Here is a 20753-nt window from a genome sequence, read left to right as displayed (position 1 = left end):
TTGGGAGAGCCTCGCAGAACACAAATAAATTTCTACTACTACTACACGCAAAAACTAAACCTATCTGCAAGCCATTCGAGTTTTTTAATAGAAAAAAAACCCAAACAAGAAGACTGATTCTCCAAATCAAATAGTAAACTCCCTTCTGCGTATTTACGTTCACCTAACATGGTCATTGGAAGGGCTGTAAATGAATCGAGTAGCTCGTGAGCTCAGCTCGGCTCGTTTAATAAACGAAGCGAGCCAAGTTCAAGCTTGAGTTTTTGGCTCGTTTAGTAAATGAGACGAGCTCGAGCTTGACAAAGCTCGTTTCGGCTCGTTTGCAGACCTATGACTTGGGTACTCCATGTCAATTCATTTCTGTCAACATTATGGCCACATAAATTGCACGACCGAATCTCTAATCACCATTCTCTGCATTATCCCTAATTCAACCAGGCACTTATCTCCATCCACAGCTATTACAGCACACAGTTAACCACCTTCTTTCTTTGCACAATCAAAAGCATTCACAGTTGTTTCACCAACCAGGGCTAAGAAATGAAAAATGAGATGAAATAGTTCCTATAAAAAAAGGTATCCAGCATTTGATCATCTATAACAATATTGTACAACTCATCTGTTAATACTCATCGAAAGGGAACTGAAGGAATGAGGGTCGGCGCCAAAAGATTTCCAGTGAAGTGTAGAAACCCGTGACAATATTATGTGGTTCATCTACTAGGTTACGATCTCAGGGCTACCCTCAGAACCTTCAGAAACGGGGTAAAAAAAAAAATACTTCCGCTTTCCATTTGGGAAGCAGCGAAGGAAACGCCTCTGGACTCCGGAGTTAACAGTTGCACAGATTACTCTACAACAAGGTTAGCACTTATTGGATATAATTGCTTCCGCACATTTATCCCACTTCATCCAGGAAACAAGTTATCCATATATGCTTGATCAATATTAGCTAACTCTATATAAGACCTCACGAGTTGAAATTGTCGTCGAGCGGTAGATTTAGATCAGGTACCGCAAACTTATTCTCCTGATTTGGCTGCAGTTCGGAAGAAACCTTTGGTGTAGGCGGTTGTTGCTTGGTGTCCTCGTGGTCATCTATTCTGACTTCCGGCGGCAAGATCAGAGGCATTGGGTCACAAGATGCTATGTTTTGCTGTGTTTGTCCAGGGCTCGCTTCAATAGGTGCAACCGCTTTAACACTTTCCACCAGTGGCTGTGATTCGAAATTGAGCTGTAATACAAGTGTTCCAAACATTGTCTTAGATGTTAGTCTTGCAAAAGTAATGTCTGCAGATAGGAATATTATCAGCAGAATGGGAAGGAAAAAGGAAACAATCATAGACAAGTGTAAGGAGTATGTGCATATAGATTATATACTACGAATACCGTGGATTAGTTAAAAACTGGAACTTCAAACTAAGCATTTCAGACTTTCGGCTTTTAACTGTGTGCCTTGTTTAAATAAGTCTAACTAATTGAGGGACGCCATTTGATTGTTCAAACTGTCGAAGTGATACTTGTGCTTCAAAAGGAAGTTCCTTGAGAATTTACGAGGCAGATAAATTAATGTCAAGCATTCAGTAGGATTTTGTTTTCGACCGGTGTTACCAGAAACTCCAGTTGTATAGTCTATAGATCATCTAAAGAAGAAAAGGTATTCAGTGTCTAGAGGGAACTCTAACGTAATTATCTGTCAGGACTCTGGAGCCCTCTAAAGCTATGCCTTTGTGCATGAATATAAGGATCTCTGGCATATCAAGTTAGGAACAGAAGCCTGGCAATGCTTGAACCAATCAGGATCCCAATTGAAAAAACAGCGAAGAGAAAAACGGACCAGCCAAATCATTTTCGTGAGCATTAAAAAAGATGAAATAAGCTTTCTACTTAAATGAGTATTCAAGTTTGAGCTATCTGTTTGCATCTTTTAGTTCTTCATGTCATGGTTGAGAGTCTTGAGACGCTCATTGTCTAACAAAGACTTGCACCATACTAGTAAATCACCATACGGATCATAAGTGCATCATCACATGGTTTCTAACATAGGCAGAAATGTAATGCCTTTCCGATTTCCATATTTATCTAATGACATCAGTTGAGATTGCAAGATAATTACACAGGACATACTTGGACTATTCTGACGGCTATGTCCTTAATGATGACCTAAAAACTAGAAACGAACCCCAAGTTTGTCTAGTGTCATAACAGGATTTCAACACATCTTTTGACATAAAGTGCTTCACTCAATCAGATTTCCAATTAAAACAACATAAAACTATCTCAAACAAATATGTAATACTAGTACTTTTCTAAACTTGTAGAGGGGTTTACTGAATGATTGCCAAACAAGTAGATTTTGTTCATTAATTGTATGTCAGTGAAGATCCAATCAACTGAAACCGTAAACAGGATTGAGAACAAGAATCAGTAACATGCTAACCTTCAATCTCTTCAGGCTTTCATTTGTGGCTCTCTGTTTCTCAACAGTGGCACGTAAGGTTGCTAATTCCTGCTCAGACAGGGAATTTACACACTAATCTTCAAGATTTCCAAGTACCACAATACCATGGACAACTCGGTATATAAGCTCAAGAAAAACATACCCTCTTCAAATGCCTTCTTTCCTTTACGAGCAAGATCTCCTCTTCTTTAAGTTCAGCCAAGGTCTGCTAAAGCCATGCAAACGACAGTATGCTAATCAAACCAATAGAGAGAAGCAAAAAAAGAAAATCGAGAGATAAATCTAATCCAAAAGTCTTGAATGACAGGTCAGTCTATGTTACACATCATGTGTTCCCAACAATCAATTGGGTAATTCATAGTCTATGAAGTGTGTATATCATTCTCCTCTGAAAGTTTCATTGTCTAAATAGAGGTACAAGACTGGGGATTGTCACTTGATTGGTCGATGTAAGCATTTTATGCTTTCGGAAAAATTATGGAGGATGCCCAATGCCCTATGAAGTTGACAAGAGTTTACAAGAACCAAACTCATAAAGACCAGAATTTTACCTTTTTCTTTTTTGCCCTCTTGTTGGTAGTTGTTTCATTTGTAGCAGTGACCTGCACATACCAATCATTCAGATATCATCACATAATAAAGTAAAAATCTCTTTGTTGGTACCTATTTAATTTGATTTGCCAATAAACCAATAAAAACCAAACAAATCAAATGAAGAACATAAACTTTTCTTATAATAAGTCCAAGCATCACAAAACTGAGATAGTTGAAAGATGTGCAGTTAAAACATTAGCCTTGTAACATGACAGTCATGGCCGGGTCCACATTTCCTTTGCAAGTGGGAGATAAATTAACGAACCACTTTAATGGGGCAAAATAAACTTTTCCAGTCTAGGAACTTAACTAATATAATTGCATAAGCGTATATCCTTCCCACGATCCATGTAAGATAAGGGAGGTTTTGTGAATCAAATCCGATAGACTGATACCATCAACTACGAAAGAGCAAGACACTTTCCCATCAGGAACATCTTAAGTACTTCAATAACACAGATACAGATCCATGTAACCCTTTCCTTCTCAGATATTGCAATATTGTAAACTATGAACTAAACAAAGTCTCATCAATTGGATAATGCCAGAGAAAGAAGCAAAGCTCAACATGTGAAACGTCTCCTACTATAAAAATAAGCAACTTCTAATTGTGAAAATAACCCGCAATTATTTTGAAGTTATATGAACACCACGTCAGTGGTGTGCCCAACCCATAGGAATTCAAAATCGCTGGCAAGAGTGATTGGATGAGGTGAAATAGTGCCAATTGGCCAACAATCTCTGGTACCCAATTGGCCAAGGAATGAGCTCCTCTCCATACCTCATCCCTCCATACTCTAACTTTTCGTCCACATCTCGGGCCCAAAACTATGATCCGAATTGTTTGCCTCATAGAACATGCAAAGAACTGTATGTCTATGAAATATGAGTACGATAGGATTATCGGTATATGGGTAAATAAGTATACACTTTGTGGCAAGAGTGTTTGAATGAGGTCAAATAGTGCCACTTGGCCAACCTTTTTTGGTACCCAATTGGCCAAGCACAGGTGACAAACAAATAGGACAAACTTCCCTATAGTTTTTTTGATCGGCAACTTCCCTATAGTTTAGTTGGTGAGTTTGATTTGGTAACACTTGTCAGCTTAAAACACTCGTATTTTTTTTGTGGGGTGCCAAAATGGTCCCCACCACAAGATCTAATGCAATTCCCTCTGTTGCATCTAAAGAGCACTTTTTTTTAATCATAACCTAAAAAGAACACTTGCAAATGGTATTTTCCAACCCTCATGGCATGAAACATTTGTTTTGACTTTGAATTTTGAATTCTACTTTCCTGGACCCACCAAGCAAAAAAAAAAGAAAAAAAAGGAAAAAAAAGGAAGAAAGAAAGAAAGCTAAGAAAACAGGCTGTCACTGTAACAGCCCCAATCAAATTTCAAGGCCCTTCTAATCCTTTTTACAGAGAATCATTAAAGTAAACTCTTCCACTTTTGAAGTTGTACTATACTACTAGTATTTTCCTCCATAAAAAGAACGGTTTTGATCAAGCTGCCAAGTTATATCTACTATCCATAACCCATATTTGTCTTTACCTACTAGTATATCCATCCATCTATCCAATGATTAAATGGACAGATTAATAAACGCAGTTGTGATACGCATGCCTTGTGTACAAAATACAGATGGCTTTAACTTAAAAAACTGGCCTTTCTTTCTTTTCTTTTTTGTTGCTTGAGGGGGGAATCCTATGACCTCTCTACTTAAATTTCCATGTACCAGGTTTCCATGAGATTTTTTAACAATAGAAAAATTCTCACTTGATCTAACTGTAAAAAATGTACGAAACCTGGTATAGAGCCGACTCTGAGTTAAAGCTCAAGATGGGTGCAGTCGCTTTATTTAGGCCCCCCAAAATTATGAATTTTAGAGGGGCTCTCTTATTTTGGTATCCTTTATAATAGACTAGCAAAAAGAACTCATCTGTAAATAGAGAGGATTTGGACTCGGGTTCTTTTTCCAGCTTTGTACTAGTTGATTTTCTTTGTACTTTCTTGGTTGTTTCTCAACAAGAATTTTTCCAGTCGTGTCTTCAAGAGTAATCCAAAACTATCTAGATCCCATTTGTGCTATTTCAGTTTGAGACGGGATCCGGGGATGCTGCAAAGCAGCTTCCTGTAGAGCGTTGTAGTTCATCACCACAGCCATCCAAAATGTTTTCAACGGCCCGATTAAAAATGAACTCTTCCCTCCCTTGGAAGAGTTTGTTTTCAATCTGAACCGTTAATTGCTGAAATGGACGGTCCAGGTGCATCCTGCCAGGCAATCTACAGCGCTTTGAAGCATCCCCGGATGCGTGTTATAGACTATAGAGAGCCCAAAGCCCAAACATTTAGATCATAAATACTCCTACCATAAGACAGAGGCGACTACAGGGGATCATTTCCTCCCACACAACCACTAACAACACTACACCAAACTTATTACGGAGACCTTTTTGCCATTTAAACACGCAAGTACCTAAAAAAGGCTACTCACGGACCAAATTGCCCTCGCGTGTGGGTCCGTGCGGTGAGAGAGTTGACTCTAGGGGAGTGGCTTTTCCGTCATTTGACAAACCCATGACCAAACGAACGAAATACCGGTCCGCAGATAACAGAAAAGACCTCCGACATTTTCTGTGTCAGCTCTCCTAGAAAACAGTGGAAGCAGAACTGTTGGCTTGACGAAGCTACCCTTTCAGACCAAGGGTTTCCTGGTCTTTTCACTATCGAGCATGCCACGCAGATAGACTGACAATCATGGGTTTCGGCTGGTGAGCGGAAAGTGGTGGGAGTGAGAGAAGAAAACGTGATTAGTCATTTCAATCTTCTGACCATTTATGCGTTGAAGTAAAGTCATCATTTTTCTCTCTCATAAAATAAAAATAAAGAGTGTTACATATTCTGATTTTTATAAAATATACTCTGGCATATGTCGAGAGTGGTCCGATGCACGTGGATTCTACGTGCAACATTTGAAATCCACACGCATCGGATTGTGTCCAGACATCTGCATTCAAAATATTTTTTTATCTGATTTTGAAGACTCAATCCGTTTATCTCAAATTTAGTCTAATAATCCGTTGTTGCTTACTATTTTGGTAATGATACTTACAAAAAGAGCAATTAATTTGATCCCGGTTTCGAAAATAGAACAAATATAACTTCAATTGAGAAAATAACGTATTTTTGTGAATTTAATGAACTTTTAAAAACAGTTGAAAATTTGTAATTGAAAATATAGTTAAAATGAAAATAGTAAAGTTGTATTTACAAATATATATACTAGAATAATGTTGGCAGCACGGCTACGGGCTATCCAATGACCAAAAGTGGGTATAAGGAGAATATCGTAAATTAATTAGTGTGAGTAATGATTAAAAAATGGAAGCCTAGAATGTCATCAGATGTGAGAAGGAGCGGTTGTCCGCCGGAGATGACCTGCCACCGTTTAGATGGGTGAAATGACAAGAGTGGTCATGGAAATTCTCGAGACATGCGAGATAGAACGTGGATGATATATTTTGGAAATTGATAATCGCGCTCTGTTCCGCTTCACTTTCAACGTGAAGTTACTAGTAACTAACTTTATGAACAAAATAGAGCGTCATCAATAAATAAATAAATAAATAACCGCAATATAAATTTCCTATATTTTTGTCAGAATTCAGCCCAACTACTAAAACAGCGACAATCTGACCTAACAGATTCAGATGTGTTCGAAGTCGTTCAAAACACATTTAATCTCACACAGTGCTCGTGAAATCACCGCGCATCTGTGTCCAGATTTGTCTTTAGACATCCGCATCAAAAGTATTTTTTCCAAAAAAATGTGGATTGGCGTGGACATAGTGGCGTTATTGGGTCGTTATTTTGCTGATCAGTCATCAATTTATAACATTCCATGTAGATCATTTGTGAACATATTTAAACTAACCAGAAAATAATCGTTTTTTTTAAAATAAAAAAGTAAGAAAATTAACCGTTACGAAATAAGTAAATAAACTCGACCCGACCATCACAATACACCCGAGATTTAAGGCCCCCCAAAGAAGCACGCTCCAGTTTCAATGAAAAAAAATAAAAATAAAAGTTCCCATGAAAAACGAGTTTCATCTGACTTATCAATAAGTTTTTTTATTTTGTGAAAAAAATTCAAAATTTTAAATTCACGTTTTGCGGACCGGACAAATATTTTTAGAACTAAGTAAATAAAGGGGTATTTTTGGAAAACTAGTTTATAGACGAATGACAACAACTCAAGTGAACCATTCGCCGGCGACCATAAAATATATTAAGAACACATAAACAAACCTTAGATCTAGCAGCGTCAGTCCTCTTGGCAGGCGACACACTCGACTCCTCGAAACCATCGGCTGCGGCGGCGGAGGCGGAGCAGCCGCCGCTGACGGAGGTGGCGCCGCCGCTCCACGAGAGCGGCGTGGTGGGGCTGTCCCTCGCCGTCGGGGCGGGTTTCTTTCTCTTCTTCTCAGCCGCTTGGTGGGGAATCGGCTTGGAGCGGCGCTGCCTGACGCTCCACTCGAGAGGACGAGAAGGGTGCGAGCCTTTCTTCGACGGCGGCGGCGGCGTGGACCGGTGGAGACGAAAGAGGAGCTCCACCACGACGGAGTCGTCGGTCATCGCCGCTTTCACCCAATCCTCGTCACTCATGCTTTTTGGACCCTTTTGCAGTCACTATTGAGAGAGAGAGAGAGAGAGAGAGAGAGAGAGAAATGGAAGAATGGTGGCGAAGGAAATCTGAATATGAGAGAGAGAGAGAGAGAGTCATAAAGAATGGGCGTGTACTGGGGTTGGGGCCCTGGGTGGGAGTTATATATGTGGTGTACCAAAGATGGGAGGAGTAGATGCCAATTGACAACCCTTGTTGTTGTTGCAATGTGTATGGGCGAGCTGATGTTTGTCATAAATCATTTGTGTTTGGCTTATTTTTCCCTTTTTTAGGTTTTTTTTCACTAGTTGTTAAACTTTTATTCTTTTTTAAAAAATAAGGTCAAAATAGACTAGTAATATTTTTGGGTTCATTTGAAAAGAGATTTCTGGAATTTTTCTATCCGATGAATGCGAACTTTTCTTTTTGTCTTGTAGCAGGAGAAATTAGATGAAATCCTAATTGGAAGACGCTGCGGTAGCACGGAAGATCTTTTGACACACGCATAAAGATCTTATGTCGAGCTCAATAAGGCAATTAAAATCGTTCATTTTATTTAGCACATTGAGTTTGTTGCGTGTGCAAAACTTTAAGACAAAATTTCAAGACAAATGTGTTTTATTTTAACAAATTTTCCTTGTTTGGTTTTCAATTTTTTTTTTTTCACATATTTTCCTCTCTTTTTTAAATCACAATTATCTTCTTTCGCCCCCCTCTCTTTCTCTCACCTTTTGTGTTATGGGCCCACCAGTGAGACGTGGCACTCACCGCCTGCCTATATTTTAGGCTTCATTTGCAGCTATAGTACGGCTTTTGGCAATGCTCCTTTTTCTTTCTGGAGTACCAGCTGATTTGGGGTTAAGCTCCCCTCCATACCATTATCCCGGCACTAGGCTTAAGTACGTTATTTTGGCTCAATTCTGAACTTTTTAAAAAAATATCCGAGCCGTTCATTTGGTAGCACTTACTTTTTAAAACACGTTTACGAAAAAAAATCTTGATTTAAATCTGATACAAATATAAACAAATCTTTTAAAGTTAATAACTTATGCTCAAAATCATATTTACTGTCCACTTTAAATGATTGTTTTCATGCATCTACATATTTTTTGATCAAGTTAGTAATTTTTTACGTAAATGTTTATGAATGAAAGAGCTACGAAATGAGCGGTTTGAATCTTTTTTGAGGGCCCTGGTTGGAATCAGTGATTTTGGTATGATATGGAGGATAAGGGAAAGTGAGGGACCGGTTGAGTTGAGGAATGTTGGGCCACGTGCTTATGGTGCCATTGGATTGAATTGTAATTTTGTGAATTCTTTAGGGGTGGAGGTGGAAATTCGGTGGTGTGGGGTGTGGGGTCCGGAGGCTATGTGGGATTGGATTGGGATTGCAGCTGCTGTAGTACAACGTGTAGTGTGGCCGATGATTAGGTCATTCATATCAGTACAAACGGTTCGGATTTAATCTAAATTTTTACAAATCTTAATCATTTATTGTTCGAATGAAAATTTAAGTCATCCACTATCGAGACGAACGTAGTACGAAGGATGCACTACAACGCTCCAGATCCGGGCTTTGCGTGCATGAAATTATGAACGGTGCCACTGCCACTGCCACCGAAAAACTGAACAGTGGGATCGAAGTAGACGGGAAAATGTTTCAAAATGGACAAATTGATTTGAAAGCTCTTTGTTTGTTTCTACTTTTGGGCTTTGTTTGCCATGGCAGTTATGTCCTTTACTAGTATTTTTCTTTTTAGTATTTTCCGGAGTGGTTCTAGTAAAATTGTAGAAGGGCACACCCAAAATTGTCTTTAAATGCGCTATTTGGGAAAAACATGGATTTCTTGGACACAGCGGAACACGACTGTCCGCGGAAGAGCTCAATCGAGAAAATGGATTTACGTGACCGATCCCAATTGATCATAACTTAAAGCTCGACTCAATTGATTTAATATGGTTTGTTTCAATAAAATTGGTTTTTTTTTTTGGTACATCGGAATATCAAGTAAAATGGTTTATAGCTCGTGATAAGAAATTTTTTTTTTTTTTCGCGGTCTAGGAAAAGAATCTTAAAAGTAGAAAAAGGTCCATTAAACACAAAAACAAAACACAATTCTCAAATTACATTTGCAATTTAGAAAACATACTATTTTCTTTTTTTTTTTCTTTTTCTTGTCTTTGACCTTTTTTAACGATCATTGGTTGAAACAACCCATGATACATGGAAATTCGTTCTGACAAATTTGTCAACAGTTTGTGAGTTTTGACTTTTTTTTTTCTTAAAAAAAAAAACTACTAGAATAATTAAAATGAGTGGTATCTTATTCACGTATAGTAAAGCTTTCCTTTTTCTATATTCCACAAGCCGCTCACGGGTTTATTGGCTCTGATACCTAAGCAGCGCAGAAGAAAAAAAAAAACATTAAAAATGTGCTTCCCTATTGCATTTTACTAATTATCTGCTATACCTACAGGAAAATTTGACTTTCTTGTTACTTTTGTCAAATGACCACATTGGAACTTATTTGTTCGTATTTATCTTTCATAAGTTTTTTATTTTATTTTAAAAGGGGGTGTCTAGACCAGCTTACTCGCACATCGACTAATTTCATCTTGAAAATTGAAGTTAACGACGGTGCAAATGTCCAGTGGTGTGGCAACCCAACGACGGTGCAAATGTCTAGTGGTGTGACAACCCAATCCCACATCGATGAAATATCGAAATTGGATTCGATATATAAGGAAACCCAAACAGCTACCGTAGAACTTGAGGTTAATCTTTTGAGTCATGTAATTAGGCTAAAGGGTTAACAGATCAGTTGGAGCGAGTTGTAACAAGGGGCGTTGATTTCTCGGACCTACTTGGCCAAACCCCATGAGATTTTAGCTTTCATGAGGTGGGAGGGTTTAGGGGTTTGTTTTCATTGGAGAAAGTGTATTTTTTTTTGGAGATGAGTCTTGGTGTGCCTCAAGGAATCATAGATTATTGTGCCATTCAAATGGGTGTTACCACGGGTTTATGAAGAAAGTCATTTCGTAAATTTAATCTTTGCATTACGACTATTTTTTTTTTCCAAGAACACGTCTTTCATTCATGTCGAGTCGTCCGATCGATCCCATTTTCGGTGTACGTGACAAACTTCACGAGTCGCCCAAAATGTAATTTTTCGATCAAATTAATTCATACATCCGAAAAATGGTGTCCATCTGAAAGGGAACAACATGTTAGCTCTTGTCTCTCGCGGGCATAACAATCCCCTAGTCCGTTTTCTTCCTTCTTATTTTTAGTCTCAACTTACTTAATTTTTGCCAAATTTTAGGTTAAAGATAGTGAGAGGAAGACTACGTGCGGTGGAGAAAAAAATCCATGATTTACAAACATTATCATCATTTTATGTTGAAAAAACGAAACCATTTCAATGGGTTTTTTGAAGATGGTTGTGGACCAGTTCGGCCCGGTTAGTAGATGGTTGTGGGCCAGTTCGGCCCAAATAGGTTTCGTGTTGGGCTTGTGGACCAGGGGGAATGTCCATCATAAGAAAAGTAGATTTTGCGTGGCGTAGATCACAAGTTACGGGAGATTCGACCACGGAATGAGATCCGTATATATCCAAACGGCGCCGCATAACACTAAAGCTGTGATCCGACTCTCCCACGACCTCCGGTCTCCAACGTGCGAGGTCAGAATCTCTCAAAACTGGCGGCGTTTAGTTCTAAAGTCGTGGTGCTCCAAAGTCCAACCCCCCGTTTCCAAAATGTGAGACCAGATCCACCGGAACGGCATAACTCTAAAGCCACGGTTGCGACTACGGAACGCGAATTCACAAGGCCACAACCTCGGAACCTCCCTCCCGTCCCCAACGTACGAGGTTGCAATCTTTCAAAATTATAGTCGTGGTGCTTTTACCTCGCGTCTCCAAACCACGAGTTCAAGCCTTCCATGGATACCGCTTCATCTTCAAGTTGAAGATGTACACAGTACAAGGGAATAATTTATTGGTGTACCTTAGGAAGATTTGACCTTCTTGTTACTTTTTCCAAATGAGCACATTGGGACTTTATTTACTTTGTACTACTATCTTTTGTAAGTATTTTTAATAACTGGATGTTCGAATCAGTTTGCGCGCACTTCGACTAATCGACTAATTCTGGGACCTTGAAGTCAAGAACGGAGCAAGCCTCCAGTGGCCCTAAGGATTTGGAGTGTTTGGGCTTCACGGGATTCGTACTTGCAACCTCTTAGAAGAAGCAAACCCTTTAGTTACTTTCTCATACTTACTTAGCCAAAACCCTGGAGTTTTATCTTTCATAAGGTGGGAGGGTTTGGGGTTTGTTTTCTTGGAGAATGTTTTTTTTGGAGCTGGTCCTGCCTCGAGGAGCAGTAGAGCATTGTGCCATTCAAATGGGTGTTATCAAGGGTCTATGGAGAAACCATTTTGTAAATTTTATTTTTAAATTATGACTATTTTTTTGTCAAGAACACTTGAGTCGTCCGATCAATTTTGGGGAACATGACAAACTTCGCAAGTCACCCAAAATGTGATTTTTTCTCATATTAATTCATTCACCGGAAAATGGTAACCATTTGAAAGGGAACAACACATCTCTTGTCCCTCGGAGGCACAACAATCCCGCTGGACAGTTTTTTTTTTCCTCCTTGTTTTTAGTCTCAATTTAATCATTTTTTTCTTCTTAATTTGAGGTTAAAGATAATCAGAGGAAGAATACGTTAGGTGAATTAAAGAATTCTATGATAAATCTGGCCTATTAGGGAAAAAAATAGCATGTCTTCTCAATAATAGGTGAACACGCATGAGATTTCTCCTTTTTTGAATGAAAAATTGATATTTGACTCCCTATTTGGCCCTCTAAAATTTTGCCTTTTTAATTCCTAGTCATTTAAATTTACAATATTATTTTTTTATACGTAATGTGAAATTTACTGCATTATCATGTCTAAAAAAATGAGCCAATGATCATATTAAGGAAAAAAAATACAGAATGGCTCACATAGAAAAATAAATGTGGAAATTACTAGTCCTTTTTAGTGGTTTTATTATTATTACTCATTTTGTTATGGGGCAGTTGGGCCCAAATGGGTTTCATCTTGGCCCAAATTGGTTTCATCTTGGGTTTTCTTGGCCCAAATTGGAGTACTCATGAGTAGTCTAGTAGATGGTTGGTTATGGGGCAGTTGGGCCCAATTAAGTCCAGTTCTTCTTGAAAACAATGGATTTCTGATCTATCAAGAATGAAAATCGGGGAAAGGGGCTCTTAATTCACAGTTCACTGTACAAAATATTGTTTACATTCTCATCTTCTTCTGTTTCTTTCCTCAATGCCAAACTGATAGGGGCACGCGTTAAGGGAATTGGTAATGCAGACTCTAGGTTATAAACACATGCTATATACGCAGCGGCCGATTTAATCTGTACTAATTCTTCATTTTGACACGTTGTGGAAACTGGTGTGATCCGTTAATAGACTCTCAGTTACACAACTGGATAATCACATGAAAATCTTTTGCCTCATTTGTTTCCCTTCTTTTCTTGATTGTTTCTCCTTGTTTTGTGTATATTTTGTTGGTTTGGCTGATTGGGGAAAAGGGGATTTTATACTCTCAGTTTATTGTACAAAGTGATCATCTTTGTTCAGATTTTATCATCTTCTTGATGGTTTCTATTGATCTCGCCTGCTCTTTGCCCTGTTTCCCCGTCGGTTTCCGTAGCAGCTTTGGTTGTTTTCAGGAATTTATCATAATTGGAACTGTAGTTCTATCTCAGGAATTAATTATTTATCCACTGTGCAGTTTAGCTACATAGTTGACAACCTCTTTTACCTACATTATCATGCTAATTATATGATGAGACTATTAACATTATCAATCCTCTAATTATTGTTTGTACGTTTACAAACAGAAGTCAAACTAACATGCACATGCTGCGTCTCGGAATTGTGCATCTTACTGTGCATAAACTTAAAATACTTATACTTTTGGAGTTTGCTCCTTTTTAAAATCTCAAGTTCGAAACTTCTCGGGTGCAATCAACTCATTTGGGTTGAGTTCATACAGAGTTTTACTTCGGCTTTAATTAAGTCTTTAACTGGTACCCTGCAGGTGGGCGGTGTGATTGATTTCTCAGAATTAGTCGAGGTGCGCGTAAGCTGATCCGGACTCCTGAATTATTTACCCACTTTTAAAAATTCCAATCGAATCTTACTTATACTAGTTAGTACTTAGTAGCATTATCTGGCTACTGGCATTGCCCATAAGTAGCATATATATACCTAATGTAGGAAAGTGATTTTAGTAGCATTATCTGGCTATTTGCATTGCCCATAAGTAGCACACCCACACGTGGGGAAGTGATTTTGGCCTTCCCTTTTTATCCATCTGCATTTCTCACAAATTATGAACTTAACTGTGTCAAGAATCGTTTGATGCATGTGGTCGATGTATTAAACGGTCTGAACACAATTATGTTCTAAAATTGAGTTCCTACCATTGCTCGTCTTTTGTAATCCATACTCTCCTTAAAGTACAAGATTGGCCTTTCACATGTGTGAAAAACAGAGAGCTAATAAATGAATGGTAATTTTACATGAATGAAAGACAAAAATAAAAAGTTTGCATTGATTTAAGGTGAGTAGTGAAATCATTTTTCTCTAAGAGTATTAGTATTTGGTTATTTTGCTGCTTATCTGGTGGAGTTTGAAAGGCACACTAGAACCTATGGGATAGCTCACGTGACGATAGGCATGAGCTGCAAACTCAAGTGTTCTAAATTCGAAATTTGGCAACATTTTGGGATCAGGTCGCAAAAGAGAAATCCCTTTGAATCCCCTAGTTTCGACATGGATGACCTGCCGTTGACCGGAGAAGAGAATAATCCAAACGCGCATATATTGGCCCATACACCCTGACCGTCGTAAAAAAAGGCACACTAGATTACAAGTCCTTTTTGATGTGGGTTACCCTACAAGAGATCTGACTAAGACATTTTACTAACCTTTTTTCCTTATCTCATACAGTTGGATCCATCTTTATAACTACTGCCTTTGTGGGAATGTATTTATTTTCAGAAAAATCTAGGAGGTTGTTGTGTTTTGCTCCTACATAGGAGTACATGTCAAACCCTCGAATATAGGGTGGTTTTCTTGTCACGGACACATTTGTTAGCTCCACATTGTTTGATTCCACAAGGGTATATTTGTCTTTTACTTTATGACTCGCTGGAAATTATATTCACACCCCCTTCTTTTCTCATTACCAACACCAAATTAATCAAGTCTAAAAAACAATAACCTTAGCGGAATGAGACCTTAGTCCCCCAACTATCTTGTAATAACCATCCTTTTTTCATTCTCAAACCTGCTCAGCCCGAAATTGCCAACGTCGCTACCATTGCCACCCTAGTTTCCGCCGTTCCCATTTGTCCCCACTTGCAAGCTTGTCCCTATCACATACCACATTACCTAACCCTTCTTCTAGTCCCTCCATCCTCTCCTCTTTATATCCACATATGGAGAGTAATATATACACATATATTTGTATCATTTGGAAGTCAACAAACACCATCTATTGCCAGCACCGCGATCTCAGGTAATCATACAGTTCACTGACAATCCTCCCCAACCCCTCAACGGTTCAAATCTCCACAAAAGCGAGAGAGAGTGGCTTGTTCAGAAATACAGAGCTAAACCGATGAGACCTGTTTGGACCCCAACCTCCGAATCGAAATAGATTGTTTGAAGATATATAATTGTATAAGAATCTTATAACAGACATTATGTTCAGAGTCGAAAGAGTAAAAACGAAAAAAGATCCTCCATTAGATTGAATGAGAGTACTTGTAAATCTTGGCCGCCATACACATTGTGAGGAGGATGTGATGGTGGTTGGGCAGGTAGATGGGGTGAGGATACTAAAACAGAAATTTCCATGACTAGCTATCGAAAACATACTATATAAAGAATTAATTTTGTGATATATCCTGATTGGGATTGAACTGAAAGTGACAGATCATGTGATGAAATTAATTTCCAATGAATTTGTACATTTTGTGAAACTCAGATTGAGGCCTCATTCAAAGCATGTAAATGAAAAATAAAATAAAAAATTGATTCTCTAGCTCCTTACACAGGTGACATGATTTTCAATCTGATTTGACAGTGGTGGTTTCAAAACTTGCCCTGTTATTTTTGAGGATAATCCAGCTCATTTTCTTGGCCATTTATTCCAGGGTTTTCTGGTTGTGCAAATTGGACAATGTTGATAAAACTAGCAAGAATGCATATATTATTGACACAACACAAATATCTGAAAAGGTATCCAAAAAGTCTAATTGATGAGAAATTTTCCTTCTCTTTCAGGAACACAATGTTGTATCTTGCCATAGTAATCTTCAATAGGTCATTTGTTGTATCTGGTTTGTAAGCCCTATGAGCTATATAATTGTATTTTTGGGACTTGTTTAGTATATGAATACAAAAGGCCTGAAAATACAAGGTTAAAATTTTAACTCCGGCTACAACTCTGTCAGGAGCCGTTTGATATAAATGGGCTCATGGTCATTTAATGACTCTGAAATACTACAAGTTGTGTCTTTTAAACACGTGTTTCTGCCATTGCTCGAATGATTTCGAATATACTAGTATTTTTCATTTCCTAAAAAAAAGAAAAAAGCTTGGATAAAAAAATAAAAAAAGCAAAAAGCAGAAAGCCCAATGAATGTACAATGATTCAGTGCATCAAGAGCACTGAATGATATGAATACTACCCACGAAGAGCAACGACTCTCCATTTTTGCAGCGTATATAATTATACAGGGTACGTACGCACACGATAACATACGTGAGTCTCTTAATTCGTGGGAGTGTTCTCCCCTCCTTTTAATAACTGCTACATGATTCCTGTGCATTTTTTTTTGCCTCGCTCTCCTTTCTTGAATAAAGCAAAATCACTTTTCTGACTTGTCCCTGCACCAGTGTTTTGTCCCATATTGCACATCGTAAAAGAAAAAAAGAAACAAGGAGAGAGAGAGAGAGAGAGTAGAGAGAGAAACACAGATATTCTATACTCCTACCACTGGGCACTGCCCAAACAAATTCAAAACTGGTAGAAAAAGGATTGCCCCTTTCTCTCTCTTTAGAACATTTGTTGTCTTGTGTTGTGCCATTTTTATCCAAAGAGAAGAACATGAATCTTCTTGTTCTGGTAATACCCATATGGGTTTTTGCTAGTTCCAGCTGGGTTTCAGCTTATGCCAGGCCAGTCTGGCCAGACCCTCCTCTTCCCGCAGCTTCTGAGCCACTCATTCCAACTGAGAAACAGCCCTCATCTCAAATCCCTTCAGAAATGGCAGCTCACTCTCCAGGTAACAAATAACCCAACTTTGCCTATTCATTTCCTTTTATTTGTGGGTTTATTAGTTTTGTTCATAGTTTCTTTTGTGGGGTCATTGCATTTCCACCATTTGCATCTGGTAATGTAAGACCCAACTGTTTTGGTATTGATTTGTTTCTGTTTTCTATTCTCAATTTGGGACAAAAACTTTGTGTAGGGAACAGTTTTCTCTTTCTGGGTAAGTATTTGGGGAGCAGTTTTTCACAATACCATTTTGAAGATTTTTTGTGATAAAAAAACATTTTGACAAAAGCCACAGAGATAATGTTTTGACTTCTCAAAAATTAGTCCCTCAAAAAAGAAACGTTTTTGTTTTTAGAAACAGTTTATGAGGCCAAAGATTTGTTTAGGCAACAACAGGGTAATTTAGGTGTTCTCTTACTCTTTCTCTCTCTTTCTCCCTTGGATTAGATTGGGGTGGAGTTAGGGTTCTGTTAATTCATGAGGCCAAAGGTTTGTTTCCAAATTGACTTTTGATAGGCTGAAACTCATTATTTGTGAATACTTTTGAAAGCAGGAGTGCCAGAGGTTAAAATAGTGCACCACCAGGATTTGAATAAGAGAATCCTTATAGCACTCATTGCTGCTTCTAGCCTTCTTGGTGGAATTCTGCTGTCTCTATTTTGTTTCTGTATCTATAGACGGAAAAACTTGAAGAAATCCAATTCCAAAAGCCAACATAGCCAGGGTACCTTCTTTATTAGTATATCAATCAAAGTCTCATTCACTTTTCCTCTTGTGTTGTTTTTTCTCATCTTTTTGAAATGCCTATTTGAAGATGCTGCGAAAGGACTTTCACTTGGTCCAATTTTGGGTAGATTCAATTCTTCGAGAATGGCTGGCAAGAAGGGGTCTGTTGCTTTTATTGAGTATCAGTTGTTAGTAGCTGCAACAAACAATTTTCAGGACAACAATGTTTTGGGTGAGGGTGGATTCGGACGAGTGTACAAGGCTCGGTTCAGTGATAACGTGCTTGCGGCCGTAAAAAGACTTCATGGTGGAAACCAGGATGCCAGAAGAGAATTTGAGGTCCGGATATTGAATTTGGTGTCTTTATGTTGGTATTGGTTTTCTTTCCTTTTGCTTTGGTTTGTCGATGCCCGTTTGATCGTATGAATAAAAAATGCAGAATGAGGTGGATTGGTTAAGTAAAATCCATCATCAGAATGTAGTTTCGCTACTGGGATATTGCGTTCATGGGGATACAAGGTTTCTGGTTTATGAGATGATGCATAATGGGTCCTTGGAGTCCCAGTTGCACGGTAAAAAGGCATTTCATTTTCCACATAGTACACTTCATAATCATGTATAGTATCCTAAATTCGCTTTTGCTTTTGCTTTTTCGCTTTTCTAACTTTTACAGTTTTACTTTTGACTGATACTTTAGGTCCATCTCATGGATCCGCTTTAACTTGGCATCTCCGGATGAAAATCGCTCTCGATGTTGCTAGGTATCTCGTTCGACCAGTCTATTATTATTGGTATCGGTGCATATTTTGCTATCTTCTTATGTTGAGCATTGAAATCCCCCTAATTGATTGACCAGAGGATTGGAATTTCTTCATGAGCGTTGCAACCCTCCCGTAATCCATAGGGATCTGAAGTCATCTAATATTCTTATGGATTCCAATTTCAATGCTAAGGTTATAGTAATACACATGCCTAATTTCTCCTTGAAGTTTAGTTCAATAATTCTTTGTAGCTAACCGGTTTGGCCATGATTCAGCTATCTGATTTTGGCCTTGCCATAACTGGTGGAAACCAAAGCAAGGAGAACATAAAGCTTTCAGGAACTTTGGGATATGTAGCCCCTGAGTACCTTTTGGATGGTATGCAAAAGTCCTAAATCACTTTTAACTACATTCAATTGTCTTGACAGCTATTACCTGAACTGTAAACTTGTTATTATAGCTCTCTTTTTTTGGGAGCTTCTCTTTAAACATAGATGTGATTCATGTGAAGTTGTGGACTTAGGAGGGAAGTTCGTGTATTGTGATGCAATTTCGCGGATTTTTTGCTTCAACCGTAGCTTAACCTGAAATTTCAACTTTTTGCAAGAGCAAACATATTCTTGGATACATATCAGGGCTGTTGGGGAAACAAGTTTACTCTGAATATAGTGTATTATAGGAAATTAGGAAAATGAGGTTCACAACACCTCATCTAATTACAGGAAAACTGCCACCGGAGATATTTTCTTGTATGTTATTACCCAAAAACTGAATTCAGTACCTTTCACTGTTAATTGTGCTGCAAACATATACAAATGCTGTGTTGTCTAGAAATGTCAGTAGTAAAACTTTGCGTAATCTCGACGATTCAATTTTCAGGTAAACTCACGGATAAAAGTGATGTCTATGCTTTTGGTGTCATTCTTCTGGAGCTTTTGATGGGAAGAAAGCCTGTGGAGAAAACCGCGTCTTCTCATTGCTATTCTCTTGTTACATGGGTAAACATCATATCAAACACTTCTGTGTTTGGTGCAACTTTCTTTAGTTTTTTTTACTCTTGTTACATGGGTAAACATCATATCAAACTCTTCTGTGTTTGGTGCAACTTTCTTTGGTTTTTTTCCTCTTGTTACATGGGTAAACATCGTATCAAGCACTTGTGTGTATGGGTAAACATCGTATCAAACAATTGTGTGTTTGGTGCAACTTACTTTGATTTTTTCTGAAAAATTCTTTTCTTTTTGTCTATAGTGAATTTCTTTCCATTTCTTGTACGTTTCAGTTGTCTAGACTAAAAGAATTTGAAATGTAAAAGATGTTTGGAAGGAATGGGAAAAAGTTGACTAATGTGTAATGACAAATAGAAAAAAGCAAATGCCAAACAGAGGCTATTCAAGTTTTTGGAAGAGTTAAAAGACAAAAAAAAAGGAGTGTGGATTTCAAAAAGGGGAGTGTGAAAATTTCACACTCCCCCTTTGGAACCTTTTATTGTCTAACCATGTTTTTAACAAGCAGGCAATGCCTCAGCTCACCGACAGGTCAAAGCTTCCGAACATTGTAGATCCAGTGATCAGAAATTCAATGGACTTGAAACACTTATTTCAAGTACGTTCAATCTACTTGGTTAAATCGCTTCTAATGCCTTCGAGCTTTTGAATGCAATTTGTCGCATGTTCACAAAAAAACCCGTCTTGGTCATTTCTTGCAATCATTAACTGTGAACTAAATTTCGTAACTTGGAACACAGGTTGCTGCTGTCGCGGTGCTATGTGTACAACAAGAACCGAGTTACCGACCGCTGATAACAGATGTTCTGCATTCCTTAATTCCTCTTGTACCTATTGAGCTTGGGGGATCACTAAGAGGATGATTATACTTTGCAATCCTTTTGTCTATATTCCTTTGCGATTTTTGCCTCACTCCAAAGACCTTTTTCTTCGGAATCAAATGCGGGAAATTCGTCGGTCTTCTTTTTTATCCACTTTTTTCTTTTTTCTTTTTTAATTTACAGATCAAAGCAATTAAAATGTGATTGTTCCAGAGCTATCTTATTGATTTTAGTTTTTCTGCTTGATCTGTACTTTATTTCTTCTTACACGTCCCAGTCACATGCATAGTCAATACATCAACCAACTGCTTATATTAATTGTTCATGTCCCAACATTCTT

At 38.2% G+C, this 20753-nt stretch overlaps 2 protein-coding genes across 4 annotated transcripts; one reads left to right on the top strand and one right to left on the bottom strand.

The window, feature by feature from the left end:
- Positions 1 to 543: 543 nt before the first annotated feature.
- LOC131312091 (uncharacterized) lies at positions 544 to 7854 on the bottom strand. 3 transcript variants are annotated; one of them, XM_058339823.1, is made up of 5 exons: positions 7371 to 7849; positions 3013 to 3063; positions 2604 to 2669; positions 2441 to 2509; positions 544 to 1234 (listed from the first exon to the last, which is right to left on the bottom strand). In XM_058339823.1, exons 1-5 carry the CDS (start codon positions 7725 to 7727, stop codon positions 971 to 973), a joined length of 807 nt encoding a protein of 268 aa, XP_058195806.1. In that variant the 5' UTR covers positions 7728 to 7849; the 3' UTR covers positions 544 to 970. The 3 variants fall into 3 exon arrangements, with proteins under 3 accessions (XP_058195806.1, XP_058195807.1, XP_058195808.1); XM_058339824.1 differs by having other exon boundaries at positions 2604 to 2666; XM_058339825.1 differs by having other exon boundaries at positions 1169 to 1290; positions 7371 to 7854.
- An 8739-nt stretch (positions 7855 to 16593) lies between these two features.
- On the top strand, positions 16594 to 20657 carry LOC131312089 (probable receptor-like protein kinase At1g80640). Its single transcript, XM_058339821.1, has 10 exons — positions 16594 to 17105; positions 17652 to 17822; positions 17913 to 18163; positions 18264 to 18396; positions 18522 to 18585; positions 18681 to 18777; positions 18861 to 18963; positions 19465 to 19583; positions 20101 to 20190; positions 20333 to 20657. The coding sequence occupies exons 1-10, from the start codon at positions 16928 to 16930 to the stop codon at positions 20453 to 20455; spliced, it is 1329 nt and encodes a 442-aa protein (XP_058195804.1). The 5' UTR covers positions 16594 to 16927; the 3' UTR covers positions 20456 to 20657.
- The last annotated feature ends 96 nt before the right edge of the window (positions 20658 to 20753 follow it).

Source organism: Rhododendron vialii, chromosome 12a, assembly GCF_030253575.1.
Source record: "Rhododendron vialii isolate Sample 1 chromosome 12a, ASM3025357v1".
Taxonomy (NCBI): Eukaryota; Viridiplantae; Streptophyta; class Magnoliopsida; order Ericales; family Ericaceae; genus Rhododendron; species Rhododendron vialii.
Note: the sequence above shows the minus strand (reverse complement) of the source record. Positions and strands in the feature narration are given on the sequence as shown.